Here is a 16,924-nt window from a genome sequence, read left to right as displayed (position 1 = left end):
CAGGATGCCTCTTACAGGGGGGGAAAGTTTTCAGAGTCAGCTGTTCTGAAACCATTCAATCCTCATGATTAAAAAAAACAAAACTATATATATATTTCAATTGCTCACATGGCAGTGCAAGAAAAAAAAAACAACTGTCTCGTAAAGGTCATTGTCGTCACTTCAGTTTGGAAAGAACATATTTTCCTGCATAGTTTTGACTTTTGCTTTTTTTTTTTTTAATTATAGATTTCAGTTTTTCAGATATTCAGTGATGCAGTATTGCTATTGCATATACTGTCTGTAAGAGAAATACTAACCATCTACTGTTGTTCCACTCTTACCATCTCTCTTTGTTCCCCCCTCAGGCACCATATTTCTGGCCATCCAACTGTTGGGAGCCTGAGAACACTGATTATGGTAAAAGTCTAGAGATATTTTGACATTTTGTCTGATTTTGTGATTCAAGTGTTTTACTAAAAATTCATCATTTAATTTACTTTTACAATTTGATGCAGTAAAGAAAGACAAAAACACTTCAGAACATCAATGCAAATCAATGTAAAGCCATAAAGCCATGTTTTGAGTAAAGAAAACAAAGACTCACTATTCATTAACATAACACTGATACCACTGTGCTTCCAGAATATATGAAGAATAAACAAAAGAATAAATAAAAGTGATTTGTTGAGGGAGTAAGTTGAGCTCCTTCACTGCTTTTATAGGCGAACAACATGTTTTCCATATTTTTAGGAGCAGTGCTTGGTCATGAATGGATTATCTTAATTACTGTTCCATTCAGAGAACAATGTTTAAAAATGATGCTGTAATATGTATGGTGCTGAGGGAGGGTTGATAGAGCTGTGGATTCATATCAAGAACAAAGATGTACAGTATGAAGCAGCATTCCACAATCAGCATTATACAAATTAACATCCATCAGGTCTTCTCCATCTATCATATCCTGAAATTACACTTTGGAAAATATATTTTACAAGCTATTTATTTCATCTTCACTAATCACTAAGCAACATGTAAAATAAATAAAGTACAAATTATAGTGCACAAACCTGTAAGTGAATATGTATAGTTTATCTGTAGATCTTACTGCTACTCAACTCCCAGTGTCTTTCATTTCTGTAGAAATAACTTTACTTGTATAGATACTGTAATGCCTCAATTTCCACTCCAGCCACAATCTAATGCTCACATGTGGGTGATGCTATAAAAAGTTAACAAAAAGAGAAAAGAAAGAAAGATAATAAAGAAATAAGATAGGAATTTATTCACATATATTTCACAGTAAGGATAAATCAATACCTGATTCTGACCTTTAAACTGTAAACATCTTAGTGTCATGTGGTTTGGCCATTTCACCTTGATCGCACCTAAAAACTGTGTCATAAACTTACAATTAACTACTGTGTCATTAGTTAACTGTGCAATAATATTTATGTAGCTTACAAGGGCTAAATGAATTGTTTTAATAATGTCTTGTTCTTCATTTTGCTGAAGAGCTTTTAACAAGAAAGATTATTTCCTCAGTCTGGGTTTTAGTGGGGCACAGTATAATGGAGCACGTAATATTGAAACCCTACCTGTCAGAATGAACGCAGCATATGCCAAGTTGTAACTTAATATGAATACAAATAACCTCACACTGAGCAGCGCAGCACAACTTGTACCCTCGGCTGTAAAGACCAGCTGATGGGATTAGTCACTCGCTGTTCCACTTCCTGCCCTGCATCTTGTCACAGAGGCAGCCATGGCTGAAGTTTAAGGCTCAGTGCCTCTTCACACTCCACCTCATAATCCTAAAGCAACAGATATGTGGACAGGCACAGGCAGCCTCTGAAACTGATTACACACACTCATACCATGGGAGGTGAGGAGAGGTGAGGGGACGAGAGATGCATGGGGTGAATGGATAAATGGACAGAGGAGAATGAGTAACTGATAAATCTTATAGTTTTTGATTCTCTCCGTCTCCCTCTCAGCTATTTACCTGTGCAAGCGGACCATGCAGAATAAGACAAGGCTGGAGCTGGCAGATTATGAGGCGGTGAGTGCCGGACTGCTCCTTTAACCTATTACTTGTTAGTATTGATCTGTGCGCCAAGCTTTGGGCAGAAAAAAACAACCTCCTAAAGGTCAGACTTGTGTATCTGTGATAATATGAGATGTAACCTTCATTTCATTGCAGACTTAAACTTTAAAACTGAGGCACGGCTTCACATTTCATTTTAATGACTGTTTTTAGTGTCCTTTTCCTCTGAGATTTGTGATCATAAATGAAATGTGTGTCTCTATCTTCTCTCTAACAGGAGAACCTTGCCAGGCTGCAGAGAGCCTTTGCCAGAAAGTGGGAGTTCATCTACATGCAGGCTGAAGCCCAGGTCAAGTAAGTGTGCGCTGTTACCACGGCAACACATGAAACTACAATGCAGCTAGTGATGTCATTCACACCTAAGTACAGAGTGAAGTACAATGCAATCAAATGTACAAATATACTGCAATGTGACATCCTGTATCATAAACAATGTATCTGACAGACTCCATTAACCCTTCTGTTATGGAACTACGTTATAACCTATCCAGTGTTCCTATATCCTCACTGCAGCTCTACTGGTTTATGTTTCTGAGGCGGCTAACATCATAAATCATTTTTTACACCAGCAATGATAGACTTTTGACAGGCTTTAGGACACATGGAAAATGGAGACTGAAGAAGTAAAAGGGAGGGAATGATTCATACTTACTTTGCTTCAAGTTGTCATCAGCCTTTACTGAAGCCTTTTTTATTTTTTGATTCAATTTGATTTATTTATGGATCTTCAGTATAAAGCACACTGAATTCAAGGGATAATCCGAGAATATGGTCCCAAGATCTTTAAAGACAGACACAAAATATTATGTTGGCACACAGAAGAATATAATGTTATCCATATAATACATTCTTGATTTTAGGTGTATTACTCAACAACACAGTCTGGAGTGACTTGCCTTTTACCACATCTGCAATACACACGTCAAGCAATATATGGCTAAGTGTCTTGCTTGAGAACACTTGGACATGTGGACAGGAGGATGTGAAGGTCCATTATACTTACATCTCTAAGCTTGCCAAATTGTAAAGATACATTATGTGTAATGTATATTTTAAAATAAAGACACTGGTAGCTATTTAAATAGCACCAAATCATCAGTATTGTACAGAAGAATCAGCTGTTTTTCTGGTGCTTCTTGGATGTACTTGCTGTAGATTTGCCCACACTGCCAATCACATTGTTGAAGTGCAATGGCAACTCTGCAGTATGTCCTGTACACATCACTGGTTACCCAGATTGCACATATGTCTACAGAGGAGACGGTGTGTGCAGTGAGCATGCCAGTAATGTAAGCTTCAGCAATGTTAAAAACTGATGGACACCCTCGACTTTCTAATCTCCATATTATCTCCCTCCGTCTTATCCTTCCATCCTGATTCAACTCCCTCATCTAATGCTAATACCTGGAAAGCTGCATGCGATATTTCTCACACTGACTGATCTCATCTGCAGGATCGACAGGAAAAAAGATAAAACTGAGAGGAAGATCCTCGACAGCCAGGAGAGAGCCTTCTGGGACGTTCATAGACCTGTGGTAAGCCTCTGTCTGTACATGTGAGATCGTGGCCGCCCACCTTATCTTCTATTCTTTGACTTTTCTGTCTTTCTACTGCTCTATTTGGGTTTACTGTAAAATAAGGCAGCCATACCTTCAAAGAAAATATTTAAGTAAGAAAATGTCAACTTCAGTAATGCTTTAAGTTCATGTTATCTTCAGCCTGGATGTGTGAACACCACAGAGATGGACATCAGGAAATGTAGACGCATGAAGAATCCTCACAGAGTTAAGAAGGTATTTGCACTAGTGATCATCATTTTTTTCATCAGTGGACATAAACGGAGAAATAACACAATAATATAAACACTCAATTATGAGATTAATTTGCATGCAAGCAATCATTTTGTGCCAACTTTTGTGAAATGTATCCTTTTAATTTTACACCAGGATGCTCTGTGTCTTTCTTTGGCAGCTCTTCTCACGCCTTATCTGCACTGCAAGAAAATAATAATTTCACATTGTATTTCTCTTTTACCTTTCCTTCTGCTCCACTCTCATCATCTTCAAACTGCCCAGTCAGTGTATGGTGTGGTGGAGGAGGGAACACAGTCTCAGAGTCCCATACATACTCCCTCTCACCACTGCAGAAAAGGCACCAAGGAGGATGTGGAGAAAGAGGTACAGTAAATATTACCACATTAAACAGTTTGTCCAAAAATGATGAAATCACATTAAAAAAAAACTCCATTTTTATCTTGTGTAGTATTTACTCCACCAGAATCTGATTTAATTGCTGCAGAAAGACTTCTAGGAAGACTATCAACCAGGTCAACTTTAGTACACAATCTGCCGTATTACTTCTTGCACAAATAGAGACGGAGTCACCCCACAAAAAGGGAAGTTATTCCAATGCAAACAAGTTTCTGACAGTGGCAGATGGTGAGCGGACTGAAAGGTTAATGAAAAATCAGAAAGGGGGACAGACATCCAACAGCAACATGAAGCAACACGGTACTGAGAAAATAGGTCTTAATTAAATGAAGCAGATGCACAAACAATACCACTGACTGAGATGGAAGCTGCTAGTCAACTGGTCATGCTTGTTTATGTATATTTGCTGCAGGTGGACAATCATACAGTGATATTTAAAACAGTTCAAGACATATAAAATGCCACTATTTTTACTCTCTAACAAAACCTGCAACTTCTTTTTCCTCCTCTTTCAGATCTTATTCCTGAACACCCAGCTAGACCGTCACTGTATGAAGATGTCTAAAGTTGCTGAAAGGTAATCTAAACTGCTTTGCACCAAAACTACGGCACTTTCTGAGAAAGTGTGTCCAATCTTCATGTTATCAGTTGAGAAAGGGGGCATCAGATATTCTCACAGAAAGTCTACCCTGCCGGCATGCTTTCCCATCTGCTACGCTCTCTCTTGACCATTTATAATGAGACAAACCTGACTTCCCTTTCACAGTATCTGTATTCAAGCAGTGACGGATGGAGGTGATTTTGATTTTGACACGCCATCTGGTTTCAGTGTGGCATGATGAAATTGAGGGTACTTGTGTTTTGGATGGTGAAGTTCATTTAGGGTTAAGCATTATGTAGATTTCCCTGATTCCCTCTTGGCTTGGTGGTTTAGTATAGGAGGCCTGGGGCAAGGCACAGACTGGCATGTGTCACTCAACATATGTGTCAGGATGTCACTCCCATCTATGGGCCTGTTTTCACCTGGCACTGATATGTGTCTCTGGTGATCTGATCACAAGTGGGCAGCCGAGACACACTGCAATTCACACCTGTCTCCATTATGCGTTCTCAAGCTGACCAATTTTCGTTGCTGCCTACGTCTCTTCTGCTAGAAGGTCAAACTGCTCCATGCACAGTTATCACATCAGACAAACACCACATTTGTTTCTAGTGGGTTTTTAGGGGAGGTTAAAAAGCTAAGAGCTAATAAAAAATGGTTCAAGAACTAATGTCCCTCTACAGCCTGTTCCTACTGTTCAGACTACTCCAACTATCTACATTTGCTCCTCTCAAGTTTTTCAACTGCTGGAACATTTTTACCAAAACAATCACCATGTCCTGCACTGATGCATTAGCATTTACACTACAAAAGATATGTGGTCAAATGTGTCCTCGGACCTCCTCTGCAAGTGGGTTGAGTGATCGGATCACGATGCATCTTGTTGGTCATTTACACTCGCATTTAGTATCATCCACGGACCACGGATCACCCAAGATACAAGTTAATGCCAGGTGTAAACAGGGTCATTGTAACAGCCAATGGAAAAGAGAAAGATAATGTCAGCCTTACCTTTACTTATATTACAAAAGGGGTCTGGCATCCCAGGAAAGGGATTTGAAGGGCGTTGAAGTGAGGGATGAGATTGAAACAAAAAGAAAGTGATTTTAAAGTACTACAACTTAATTTTTATGGAAATAGATCTATTATATTACTTTTAAGAAACTAGCACTTCAGGGATCAAATTACACCCTTAACTATACTGACTTGATAATATGAAGTGTTTCCCATTGGGTGACGTCCAAGGAGAAATGGTTATGGTTAGGGCATACAGTTGATCAAGGGAATAAAATCAAAAGATGCTCCATGGTTGTGTTGGGATAGATATAGGGTTGTAATGTTCCATTCAACGTATTCATGTTATTTTGTCCATCTGCTGTATACTGCAAGACAGACATAAAAGCATATGTGTGCACATGTGTACCGCTATCGCCTATCCCTGCTGTGTAGCTGATAAACAGTGATGTTTACTTGCCTGCCAGTTCCATCCTCTGCTCAGTCAGTCAGGACAGTTATTAGTTCCCAACCGAGCAGAAAAACTATGATTACTGCTTGCTGCTCCTCGCTCTGCCTTCCTGACCCTTTAACCTCCCGACTTCACGCATGGAACTGAGTTTAATTGGTACTCCACCAAGCAGAAAGTTTGGGACATTAACCAAAACACTGCATGAAACAACATGACATACAGCATTAATCATGTTAGATGACAGCATTCAGAGCGACTAGCATCATAAATGTATATCTTTAATCTCTTCTCATTAGGAATAATTAGTCAAATATGATCTCTTTTAGAACCCAATATGTATTCATCACCAGTTTGAACTCTAACCTTAACCCTGACCACATTTTCCTACAGCTGTTTTAACATATTCTGGAACAGTAGCTTCAGTTAAGGTCAACAATATTTTCCACGTAACCCACGGCTGTGTGTCTGAGTGATATTTCATTCATACAAATTAGCTGATCATCATAAACAGCCTGATTATGCTTACTGCACAGTAAAAAGCAGGCTATCACAGAATTATACTTCCTTCCTGTTCAAGTAGATTATTCTGTGGTGTGATGTGTAGGTTGGCTGCAAGGAATGCCAACTGCTTAAATACACAGCTTTGACAATAGAAAGCAAAGAAATGTGTGGCGCTCATTACGTTTGATTGTAAGCTTTTAAATGTTTCCGTCCGCTTAAATTTTTAACTGGCACAAAATGACTAAAACTTGAGTATATTTTATGCTCATGAAATGACTTTGATAACCATGTAAACAAGCACACAGAGTTCAGGATGAAAAGGATTGTGTTCATGCTGTCGCTGTCCGTGGTCCTGAATCTCTCCTAGTCTGTTGTACTCAGCTGTCCTATACATTGGAATGCAGAAGTGTTCAACAAAGGATGAATCTCCCTGAACTCCTATCTGAAACATTGTATTCTTTTGAGAGGACTTCTTTTCATGCCTTGGTACATTTTTTTTTAAATCCATTAATCCATCAATTTGTTTGGCATCCTCTTGTTATTTGAGTATTAGTTAGTTAGTTTCCATTGCTAGAGTCGGGTGCTCTTCTAAAGGTATTTTCCTGGAAACCTAATAAACACTCCAGCTAAATTATCAACAATTTAATGTTTGGTATGATTAATTAAAAAAAGCATTGCATGTATAATTACTCCAACAGCACACACGATATATATCAAAGGAACCAAAGGCGGGCCTCCCCAGGGGAGCGCTAAACTATTTTAGGGGAGGCTCAATAAATGAAAGTGAAAAATATTGCATACATTATCAAAAGGAGATCACAGAGAATAGCCATAATGTGACATCCCATATATCCCATAGTTAAAGAGATACAGCAGTTTGGGGGAATTTGATTGTTTATCCCACTTTCCCAGAGTCAGAAAAAAGACCCTTTTATGATTTTGATGTAGTCTAAAGTATGTCAAACAGCAGTTGGGTCAATTGTCTATGGGACCAAATATGAAACATTATCAAATAGGCATCCAGGAATTGAGTGGAGTGAGGTGGGCATAGATTGGGGGGTTATGGGGGGGTGGGCTTGTTTGGGGGAGGTGGGGGGTAGGGGGTGATGATTGTTATGTAATGCATTTTAGGTAACTTTTCTAATAGTCCCAGAGCAAATTGAGACTTGGCTGTCCTCTTAACAACTTGAAGATATTTTAATACTTAATTGCAGTAAAGCAGCAGTAGAGCAGCAGTACAGGTGATGAAGGATGGGTGACATGTTATGGGAAAGAAACAATAATGTGTGTCTTATTGTTTAATCTGTGAGCAATAAAACATTTTCAACTTGCTATATGTAAACTAGAAAGTGGATTAGAAATGTACTTGCAATTCATTGGTGTAAACAGAGGAATTAATAATAATCTCACTGAAACACATGCTCAAAATGAGTGTTAACTTTTTGACCAGCTAACACCCTCAACCTCTTCTGTTCTCTGTCTTGTGTGTGTGTGTATGTGTTTGTGTGTATCTGTGTGTATCTGTGTGTATCTGTGTGTATCTGTGTGTATCAGTCTGATAAGCTACATTGAACAGTACATGGAGTATGACCCTTTTCTGACGCCGCTAGAGCCGTCCAACCCATGGACCTGCGATGACCCCTCCTACTGGGATCTGGAGGCCAGGTATTAAACCACAACGCACAGCAGTTTTCACTTTCACAGCTGGTGAACATTTTCTTCATTTCATTGAATCTAACTGGCAAGTTTCCTATCAGAGTCAGATACAAGTTACACAATAGACACAATGATTACAGTGTGCAGTGATGCTGTATATTAACTAACCATGGTGTTTTTGAATAAACACTGTTTGCTGTATCTTTTTTTTATTTACCATCACAGATAGAAAATCTTCCATGCATGTTATGCTGTTGGAATAAGCACATTTTTGTGTTTTTGCCAAATTGTGTATTTGCTTACAGACCAAAACAATGACCAGGCTTCAGTCCAAATGAAATCCCCTTTCACTCAAACCACAATTCTTGATGGTCTGTTAGAAAATATATATTCATTAGGCACTGAATATCTGTTCATTTATCCTTGAAAGACAAACATTTCAACCAATAATCTTCTGTTTTTGGACGGTGCATTTCACCTCATTTTCATTACTGTCACAAAATATTGTCAGCTGCTCAAACATTTGAACTAATTCAGGCATGTGTAATTTGCCAGACTCAAACAGTGCACATTGCAAAAATGATGTTAGTCCAACAAAGTACATTTTTATTGATGTACCAAAGTCTAAAAGTGTTATTTTATTTAAACTAAATGATGCGTTTTCCGGAAATGAGTATCAGTATCTTAAACACAAGCGGATCACTGCGGTAGAATCAACAGTGATTTAACGGCACTATGAAGTGCAGCGCTGGATAATTACCAGTAATTATTCTGAGTAATAGCCCATTTTCTAAAGTAGTGAAGGAAATCCAGAGGTCGCTCGCCTTACTCAATCAATTCTAATCAAATAACGTACCTCAGTTTATGTGTTATATACCACAATGTCTAAGTATTGATTGTCCATTGAATAGTTAGAGATATAAATGTAATGAGCTAAAATATTATCTCTTTCAGAGGGCGGTCACAGCTCTCAACAACTTGCACTATGCTCTCAACTTCTGGCCTGCCTGAATTATGCTAGAATTAATTAGAGCAGACGTATAATCATTGTGCCTAATGTAGCTTCATAATTCAGCTGAATTGATTAATTGCAGGATAGGAGAAAATATTCCCCGCAGAGATTAAAGTGATTGGATTTCAGATGAGCGTTGTCATAATGCACAGCTTTCCCAGACACCAATATCCCATCAACATCAGCCCTTCTAGACGTCTCGGAGGCCAATCAAATTTTAGGTTTTAATGTCTGATCCCTTCCTCTGTATTCATCTCTTGGCCCACCACCACCACCCCCACGCTGAGGCGCTCTCCACCATTTCCCTGTAATTTAATCTCTTCTAATCTCTTTTTAATCTTGACCTCCCTGCAGCAGCTTCAGGTGGATGCTTTAAAGTGCCTGCCTCTCTCTCTCTCTCTCTCTCTCTCTCTCTCTCTCTCTCCAACCTCTCAGTAAGGAGCCCAGTCAACAGCGGGTGAAGAAGTGGGGTTTCTCTCTGGAGGAGGCCCTGAAGGACCCTGCAGGACAGGAACTCTTCCTCAAGTTCCTGGAGTCAGAGTTTAGCTCAGAAAACCTGCGGTGAGCTCACAAGATGCTTCATCATCATTTTTATGTCTGGTGAAATGGAAACGCTTTGAACATGGAGCACAGCAAATTTTCTTCAGGATTTGATGTTTTTGAAACCTGGGACTGTTCTCTGAATTCTAAGTGAGATGATTCTTTTAAAAGCTGAACAGCAAGCACCTTTTGTGTGTTTACATTTCAGATTTTCGAGGTAACAGATATTCAAAAGCTTTCACTGCTCTAAAAATAAACCCCCAAAAACACTGGTTTCTCTTTGGCATCCCAATCTACCACTTCAACCCACTTGCACACTGTAAATTGTACAGTAGGAAAAGTAATTACTTGTGAAAGATTCTCCACGTTCATTGTCTGGAAAATAGTGGAGATAGATAGCTTGAACATACAAGGAACTACACTTAAATGTCATGAACACACGCTGTGAGCTGCATTTCTACACAGATTATTTCCCCACTTGCAAGTATAATTGCTCTCTGACTTTTAAAGAAGCCAGCTGCAGACACATCTTGCTGAGCAAAAGGATTTTATCACTCAGTGCAAATTAACATGCTGGATTCTTTTTACAGCAACAGCAGGGGAAAGTCCAAAAGATCAGATAAAATAAAGCTTCAGTGATGCCTGCTGGGAAAACTGGATGGGAAAGAGCAGCACAGAGCAGTATAAGTACATGGATCGAATATAAAATGAATGAGGGTGGCACTCCCTAATGGGTCAGCCTTCATGAAGGGTTTGTAAGTTACAAAAATGTCTTAATAATTAATTAATAATGGAGCTTTTCTACAAGGTTGTGGTGGGATTTTTCACAGTCTGTCGAACCAAGACTCGCTTGTGTTAATGCCTTTAAGACATTAGCACATCTTTTTATTAACCATTAATAAAGCCATTAGAGAGTGTTCATAAACTCTATTTAAAGGATGCTTTATTAGACAATGCTACCTAAGAAGAGAGTTAAATAAGATCAGATTTTTAAACTATTTTAATTTAATATCAACACCCTGGTTGTATTAAAAAATGAGGGATTTTTATGTTGTAATTTTCAAGAAGATACATATTCTTGTAGCTCTTTCTTAAAACCATACATACTGTTCATATTCTGACTCATAGTTAGTCTCTACACCAATTCACATTCAAATTCGCAATTACTATTTTAAGTTAATAGATAATGATGAATACAACATGTTCAAGTGCTGATTTGTACATTCTCATATGGAAATGTGTATCAGCTGCACAACATTTAAAAAAAAGATGCATTTTATTTTCATTTTAGTAAACTATGGGTCACATTAGGAAAAGTCCAGCTGCAAGAAATGTCTATAGGGTGTTTTTACAGCTCTAAAATGTAGAAATAGGTCATATTTGACCCTTAACAGTATGTAAAGGTTACTTACTGTTGCTAGTGACATGTAGCTGGTCAGCTGTTAACTGTATAACTTAGTATGATCAGTCAACAGTAGAAACTATTTGAATTCTACTAATTTGCATTAGTGCTTGTCCATCTGCTTTCCCGTTGACCTTCAGCTTCTCCTCATTTTACCAATGAAAAATCAATCACTCCTCCATCATATGAGAGGGTTTGCTCCAAACAAACACACTCACTTACCTTCTATACAACCAGCCCTCCAGCGTCCTCAGATAACACAAACAGGTAGCAAACAGCAACAGCATGGCTAATCAACTATATCCCATAAATCAACAGTGGGAGACAGTGCCTTGCAGCTGTTAACTCTATACGTGTGTGTTTGTGTTTACTCCTCAGCAAGTATGTGCTCTTCTTTTAGTTTAATTAAGTTGTTGATTTCACAGAGTTGTTGTTTATTGATTCACACTGCAAATATTAAGATTCATACTCCTATGTAATGTTTATCCCTTTTATGAACCAAAGAGGCAATGAGTGGGTGTTTTTGTGATAGGAAGAGAGAGAGAGAAAGAGAGAGAACATCCCTTAATTGCAAGAGAGAGGAGTAGAGACCTGTTAGGAATCACAGAGTCCAGAAATGAAGATAGTGAGATAGAGCGGAGAGGTTGTTGATACCTATGAGCTACAAATGGAGATAACACATAAACACGCGCTCACACACACAGAATGAGAGAGAGAGAGAGAGAGAGAGAGAGAGAGAGAGAGAGAGAGGGTATACGCCCTTATCGCCGTTCACCCCTCATCCCCTAGCTCTCCCACTCTCCTACTCTCTTGTTCTTTTTTCCTGGACCTTTAATTGCTTTTGCTTTTATGAGGGAGCTTTTGGAGGGGCACTACATAGAGAGCGAGACAAGAGAGAAAATGACAGTGAGTAAGAATGAAGAGAGTGAGTAAGATAGAAAAACAGACCCCAGAGGTGTTTCTCTCTATATTGCTGAAGCAGTCCACAGATCAATATAGATACAAACTAATATTAGGGGCAGTCAGTCAGCGGCTTTCTGCTGCCTCTGGTGTTTAACAAAGTTAACGACCTGCTTTCCTGCATATTGGTTAACTTATACTGGAATAGACAGACAGACTCACACTGGCAAGTTAAAATTTGAATTGACATTACCATTTTAATGAGCTGATTTTGATGAATTAGATGTTATAGTCTGTGAAACCTTCCTGTGTTCTGATGTTGCTCGGTTGGTAGGTGAGTGGATTCTGCTTTGCAGGAGCCTGCAGCATTGAAGATTCAAATCATGTGTTGTTTCTCTCACCTTTGCTGTTTTCCTCTCCTGTGTATTACTTAAAGCAGGAACACCAGAATCCTTAAGCCTGTGTGAGAATATATAAAATGCAATCAGTGCACAAGAGCATGTACACATATTTGAATCCACTATGGTTTGTGTCTCTGCTTTTTTAAAATGCCTCTCTCAACCACACATTTATTCTCTCATAAAATAATGTTTTTTTTAAAGAGTGAAACAATGAATCATCAATGTCAGTATGAAATAATCAGGTATATTACTTCACAAATGTCTGATTTTTTACTCAATCTTAACTCTTGCTTACTGTTCAGGGTCAAATTTGACCCCTTTTATTTTTTACATTTGAGAGCTGTAAAAACACCATAAAATATTTATTTTTAGCCAGACTTTTCCTAATTTGACCCACAGTATACAAACATGAAAATAAGATGCATAATATTTTTAATTTTTGTGTAGCTAACACACATTTTTTAATATGCAAATATACAAGTTTGACCTGTGTTTATTTAAGAATTTAAAATAAAAATCAGCATTTTCTATAAAATGTTCTCCTGGGTTATAAACTAGGGATTATGAATTTTTCCCCCCCTATAAGATTAATCAGAGAGGAGGATTAATCAAACATTTATTAATGAATTTATGGATGTGAATTGGTGTAGAGACTAATTATGAGTCAGACAATGAGCATGTAAGGGTTAAAAAGATAAAAGATTTATATAATGTATAAGTGCTTAATTTCTCACAGAGTAGGAATAAGTTACTACTGAAAAATAAATATGTATGCATTGATATTGAATGTAGATCTTGTGCTTGGTTACACACTCTTTTTGCCAAACCATTCGCTGAGGTACTTTTGATTTGTTGTACATATGCAGGTTCTGGTTGGCTGTGCAGGAACTGAAGAGGATGCCACAACAGGACGTGGGACAGCGGGCACAGGATATCTGGACTGAGTTTCTGGCCGAGGGAGCGCCTAGCTCCATCAATCTGGACTCTCACAGCTACGAACGCACCAGCCAGAACCTGAAAGATCCCGGACGATACAGCTATGAGGACGCACAGGTAGGAAAATACAAGACATGGGAGGAAAGAGAGAGTAGTGACTGAATATCCTGCATCTGAAGTCAGAAACATTCATCTCAAAGCTTGTAATGTAGTACAATAATAATAATATTTGAAAGTGTTTAGTCTATTTTTTCATTTTTGCTGTGAACCCAACATAAGACTGCAAGAATCATATCCAGTACCGTTCAGAATGATTTTATCTACCTTTTAATTTATATCTCTTCAGGTGATCAGTGTCAGAGCTGCCTCCTCACAAACTATCCCACACTGTTGCCTGCCCCATTTGTCTTTCTCACACGGTTCACCAGTATCTACTAATGGGTTTATATTGTGGAGTGATTTCTAGAGCGTATACGCCTCGCTGGGAGATGGATAAGATTTAGGGGAGGAGGATGAGGTTGGGTTGGTGTCTATCAAATTTCCTCCATGGTTACAGGCTTAAGAGGGAAGAGTTAAATAATGGAACCATTTCTCCTGTCAGTTATAGTAGTTGGCAGTGAGCCTCAGTCATCCTGCTCCCTCAGTGACTGCCTTCTTTAGTTTACTGTCTGAGTTTCCACTGCAGGATTCACACATCATTAGCACTGACCTATACTGAAAAGAACTATGCTCCCTCTCAATTTGGCAAACATTTAAACCTCTTCTTCTCTTGTTTCTTACTCTGTGTATACTTCATCTTCTCTGTTCATTCAGGACCACATCTACAAGCTGATGAAAAGTGACAGCTATACACGCTTTCTGCGCTCCAACGTCTACCAGGACCTGCTGATGGCACGGAAGAAAGTATGTGTTTGTTTCTGTTTGACATGGGTCAATATCAGGGTACATCAGAATGCAATGGTATCATTTCATGTAGCATTGTAGGGATGTCAATGAGGTGCCTTTTGAAGGGTTGATTCACCCAAATAAATCAAATCAAATCTTGCTTCTTGTGGTAGCAAACCGTGAAGTAGGAGTGCTGAGAAAATTGCTGTGTACAGAATAATGACAGTGGTTGCATGCTACTCTTGTAGCGATCGCCAGCAGGTGTTCACATATTTTATGTGAAGTAGTGCTGTCGGTTCTAGTGTGTGTTTCACCTGGCTGTGAGACACACACTAGAACCGGCTGCACAATGCTTTCTCTGTTAATTTGAATGAGTCAACAACTCCCGTAGACCAGTATTAGAATGGGAAGTTGAATGCTACATGTTGTATTTCTCAAAACAGCAAAGAGATGGTGCGACTACATCCCCCACACCACAAGTCTTTTTATTACTGACTGACTGCAATAGGCAATGTTTCAATCTCGCCTGATCAAGACCTGGAGGGGTTGAAATGTTGCCCTCTTTCAGTTAGTGATAAAAGGACTCGAGGAGCTACAGTCCAGTATGTGGGCACTCTGATTTTTACCTGTATATTTTCCAAACAGCAACAGCAAATACACAGAACTGTCCTCATGTGAAAATGCTATTTTGTTGAATTGAGCCTTAAATGTGAACAAATTTGTGTGTGAAATGTAGGTGAATATATTACCTTTGAACATTGAAATGTGAAGACCCACCCTCCTCCTCTTTTTTTCCCTTTTTACTTTCTCTTTGACTTACATCGCTTCTCCTCCCCCAGCCTGAAACGGAGCAGGGGCGACGCACCTCCCTGGAGAAGTTCACTCGGAGTGTGGTGAGCGTCCCGTTGCCTTTTGCTTTTAATTCTTAAAAGTGCATTTATTAAAGTCTGAGCTTTTGTGTGATGAGTTACAGCATTCACCAACACCATGTCACATTTAAAAATACAGACTAAGAAATGACTGTGACTCCATGGATCCACTCTGTGTGGTTTTATTGGAGCAATCCTGGAACAATGAGGAGAACAAGGTGTTACAGTCTCTTTATGATCGACAATCAGACTGATTTTGTACTGGTGTATTAGTCATGAAGCCTTTTCTGGCCCATTTTTGCTATTTTTGTTCATTTTCACTGCTACAGTCATTAAAACTACAGGATCAATTTGTACTTGGAAAACTTGCTAAGTAATTACTGCTTGTGCTCAGTAATTCAAACATTCCCACTGACATAAACTCACATTGCTGCTGTACTTTGGCTTCTTCCCTGAGGGGAGAGGTTCTTGTTCTCTATTGGTTTTAACGAATGGTCTGGTGATTAGCTGACTGAGGGTACAAAATTGTTAATTGCGCTAATTAATTCATCCAGCCTTATAAGCGTAAACAAGGAATTGCTTGCATGAATACTGAATGAGAGGATTCAGGTTAAATGCTTAAAATGTAAAATTCATGCTAAGTAAGCATCCTTGTGCTCCATTGGCTTCATTATGTTTGTAAGTTGTTAGTTTTGCATCATGTAAGCAATGAAAGCTGCCAGGTATTATTTCTTTAACCCCAACACCTATAGCAGTTAGTAATGCAGACTTGAAACCACTATAGAAAACCAAACACTGAATCTTAACATGAATTATTTAAAGCAGTAAAAAATGTCATTTAAGTCTAGCTTGTACTCCACTGATTGGTTCCTTATTCATTTATGGACTATCATCTGTTAATGGTTGCTAACCTTCCATCACTACTTCCAGTTTTTCTACATATTTTGTATGATGAGTCTATCTTCTCGTCCATTTTACCTCTCACACTGCTCTTTCTAAATCCTCAAGAAAGCTTTTAATTTAATGGCATTTTGACAGCTGTCACCCTCACCTCTCTTGCTCTCCATTCACTCCCAGGGTAAGTCACTGACAGGCAAACGGCTGACGGGCCTCATGCAGTCATCCTGACAAGGCCTGGATCAAGAGTAGGAGGAACCTTTCCCAGAAGAGCTGCTTACCACTGGGAAGCAGGTGGAAAAGGACCATGGGATGTTTGGGCGGGGCTGTGGGAGGCGGGTGAGTGCGCCAAACAAGCATAGACTGCTGGACTGGACTGGACTGGACTGGACCGCCACCATGTTTAAAACTCACCTCAGATCAGTTCAAGAAGACCGACAGCATGCAATAAGTCACCAGACCTGACACCAGGACAGTGCTGTCGCAGTGTAGAGGATAAACAACGCTACTCTTCTTAGGAGGTTTCTACTCAAAAAGCCTGCACCAATTCAGGCTTTGCTGTT

At 39.0% G+C, this 16,924-nt stretch overlaps 1 protein-coding gene across 1 annotated transcript in view; it reads left to right on the top strand.

The window, feature by feature from the left end:
- The window catches only part of LOC128376734 (regulator of G-protein signaling 6-like), a 77,925-nt gene extending 61,333 nt beyond the window's left edge, over positions 1-16,592 (top strand). Inside the window, exons 5-17 of the mRNA XM_053336549.1 lie at positions 348-399; positions 1,977-2,041; positions 2,304-2,380; positions 3,540-3,621; positions 3,805-3,879; positions 4,162-4,263; positions 4,812-4,873; positions 8,418-8,528; positions 9,967-10,092; positions 13,641-13,827; positions 14,524-14,613; positions 15,435-15,488; positions 16,542-16,592. Coding sequence (XP_053192524.1) covers positions 348-399; positions 1,977-2,041; positions 2,304-2,380; positions 3,540-3,621; positions 3,805-3,879; positions 4,162-4,263; positions 4,812-4,873; positions 8,418-8,528; positions 9,967-10,092; positions 13,641-13,827; positions 14,524-14,613; positions 15,435-15,488; positions 16,542-16,592 — 1,134 coding nt within the window. The remainder of the gene's footprint in view (positions 1-347; positions 400-1,976; positions 2,042-2,303; positions 2,381-3,539; positions 3,622-3,804; positions 3,880-4,161; positions 4,264-4,811; positions 4,874-8,417; positions 8,529-9,966; positions 10,093-13,640; positions 13,828-14,523; positions 14,614-15,434; positions 15,489-16,541) is intronic.
- The last annotated feature ends 332 nt before the right edge of the window (positions 16,593-16,924 follow it).

Source organism: Scomber japonicus, chromosome 17, assembly GCF_027409825.1.
Source record: "Scomber japonicus isolate fScoJap1 chromosome 17, fScoJap1.pri, whole genome shotgun sequence".
Taxonomy (NCBI): Eukaryota; Metazoa; Chordata; class Actinopteri; order Scombriformes; family Scombridae; genus Scomber; species Scomber japonicus.
The sequence above is the reverse complement of the archived record's forward strand: the minus strand, read 5'-3'. Positions and strand labels throughout refer to the sequence as shown.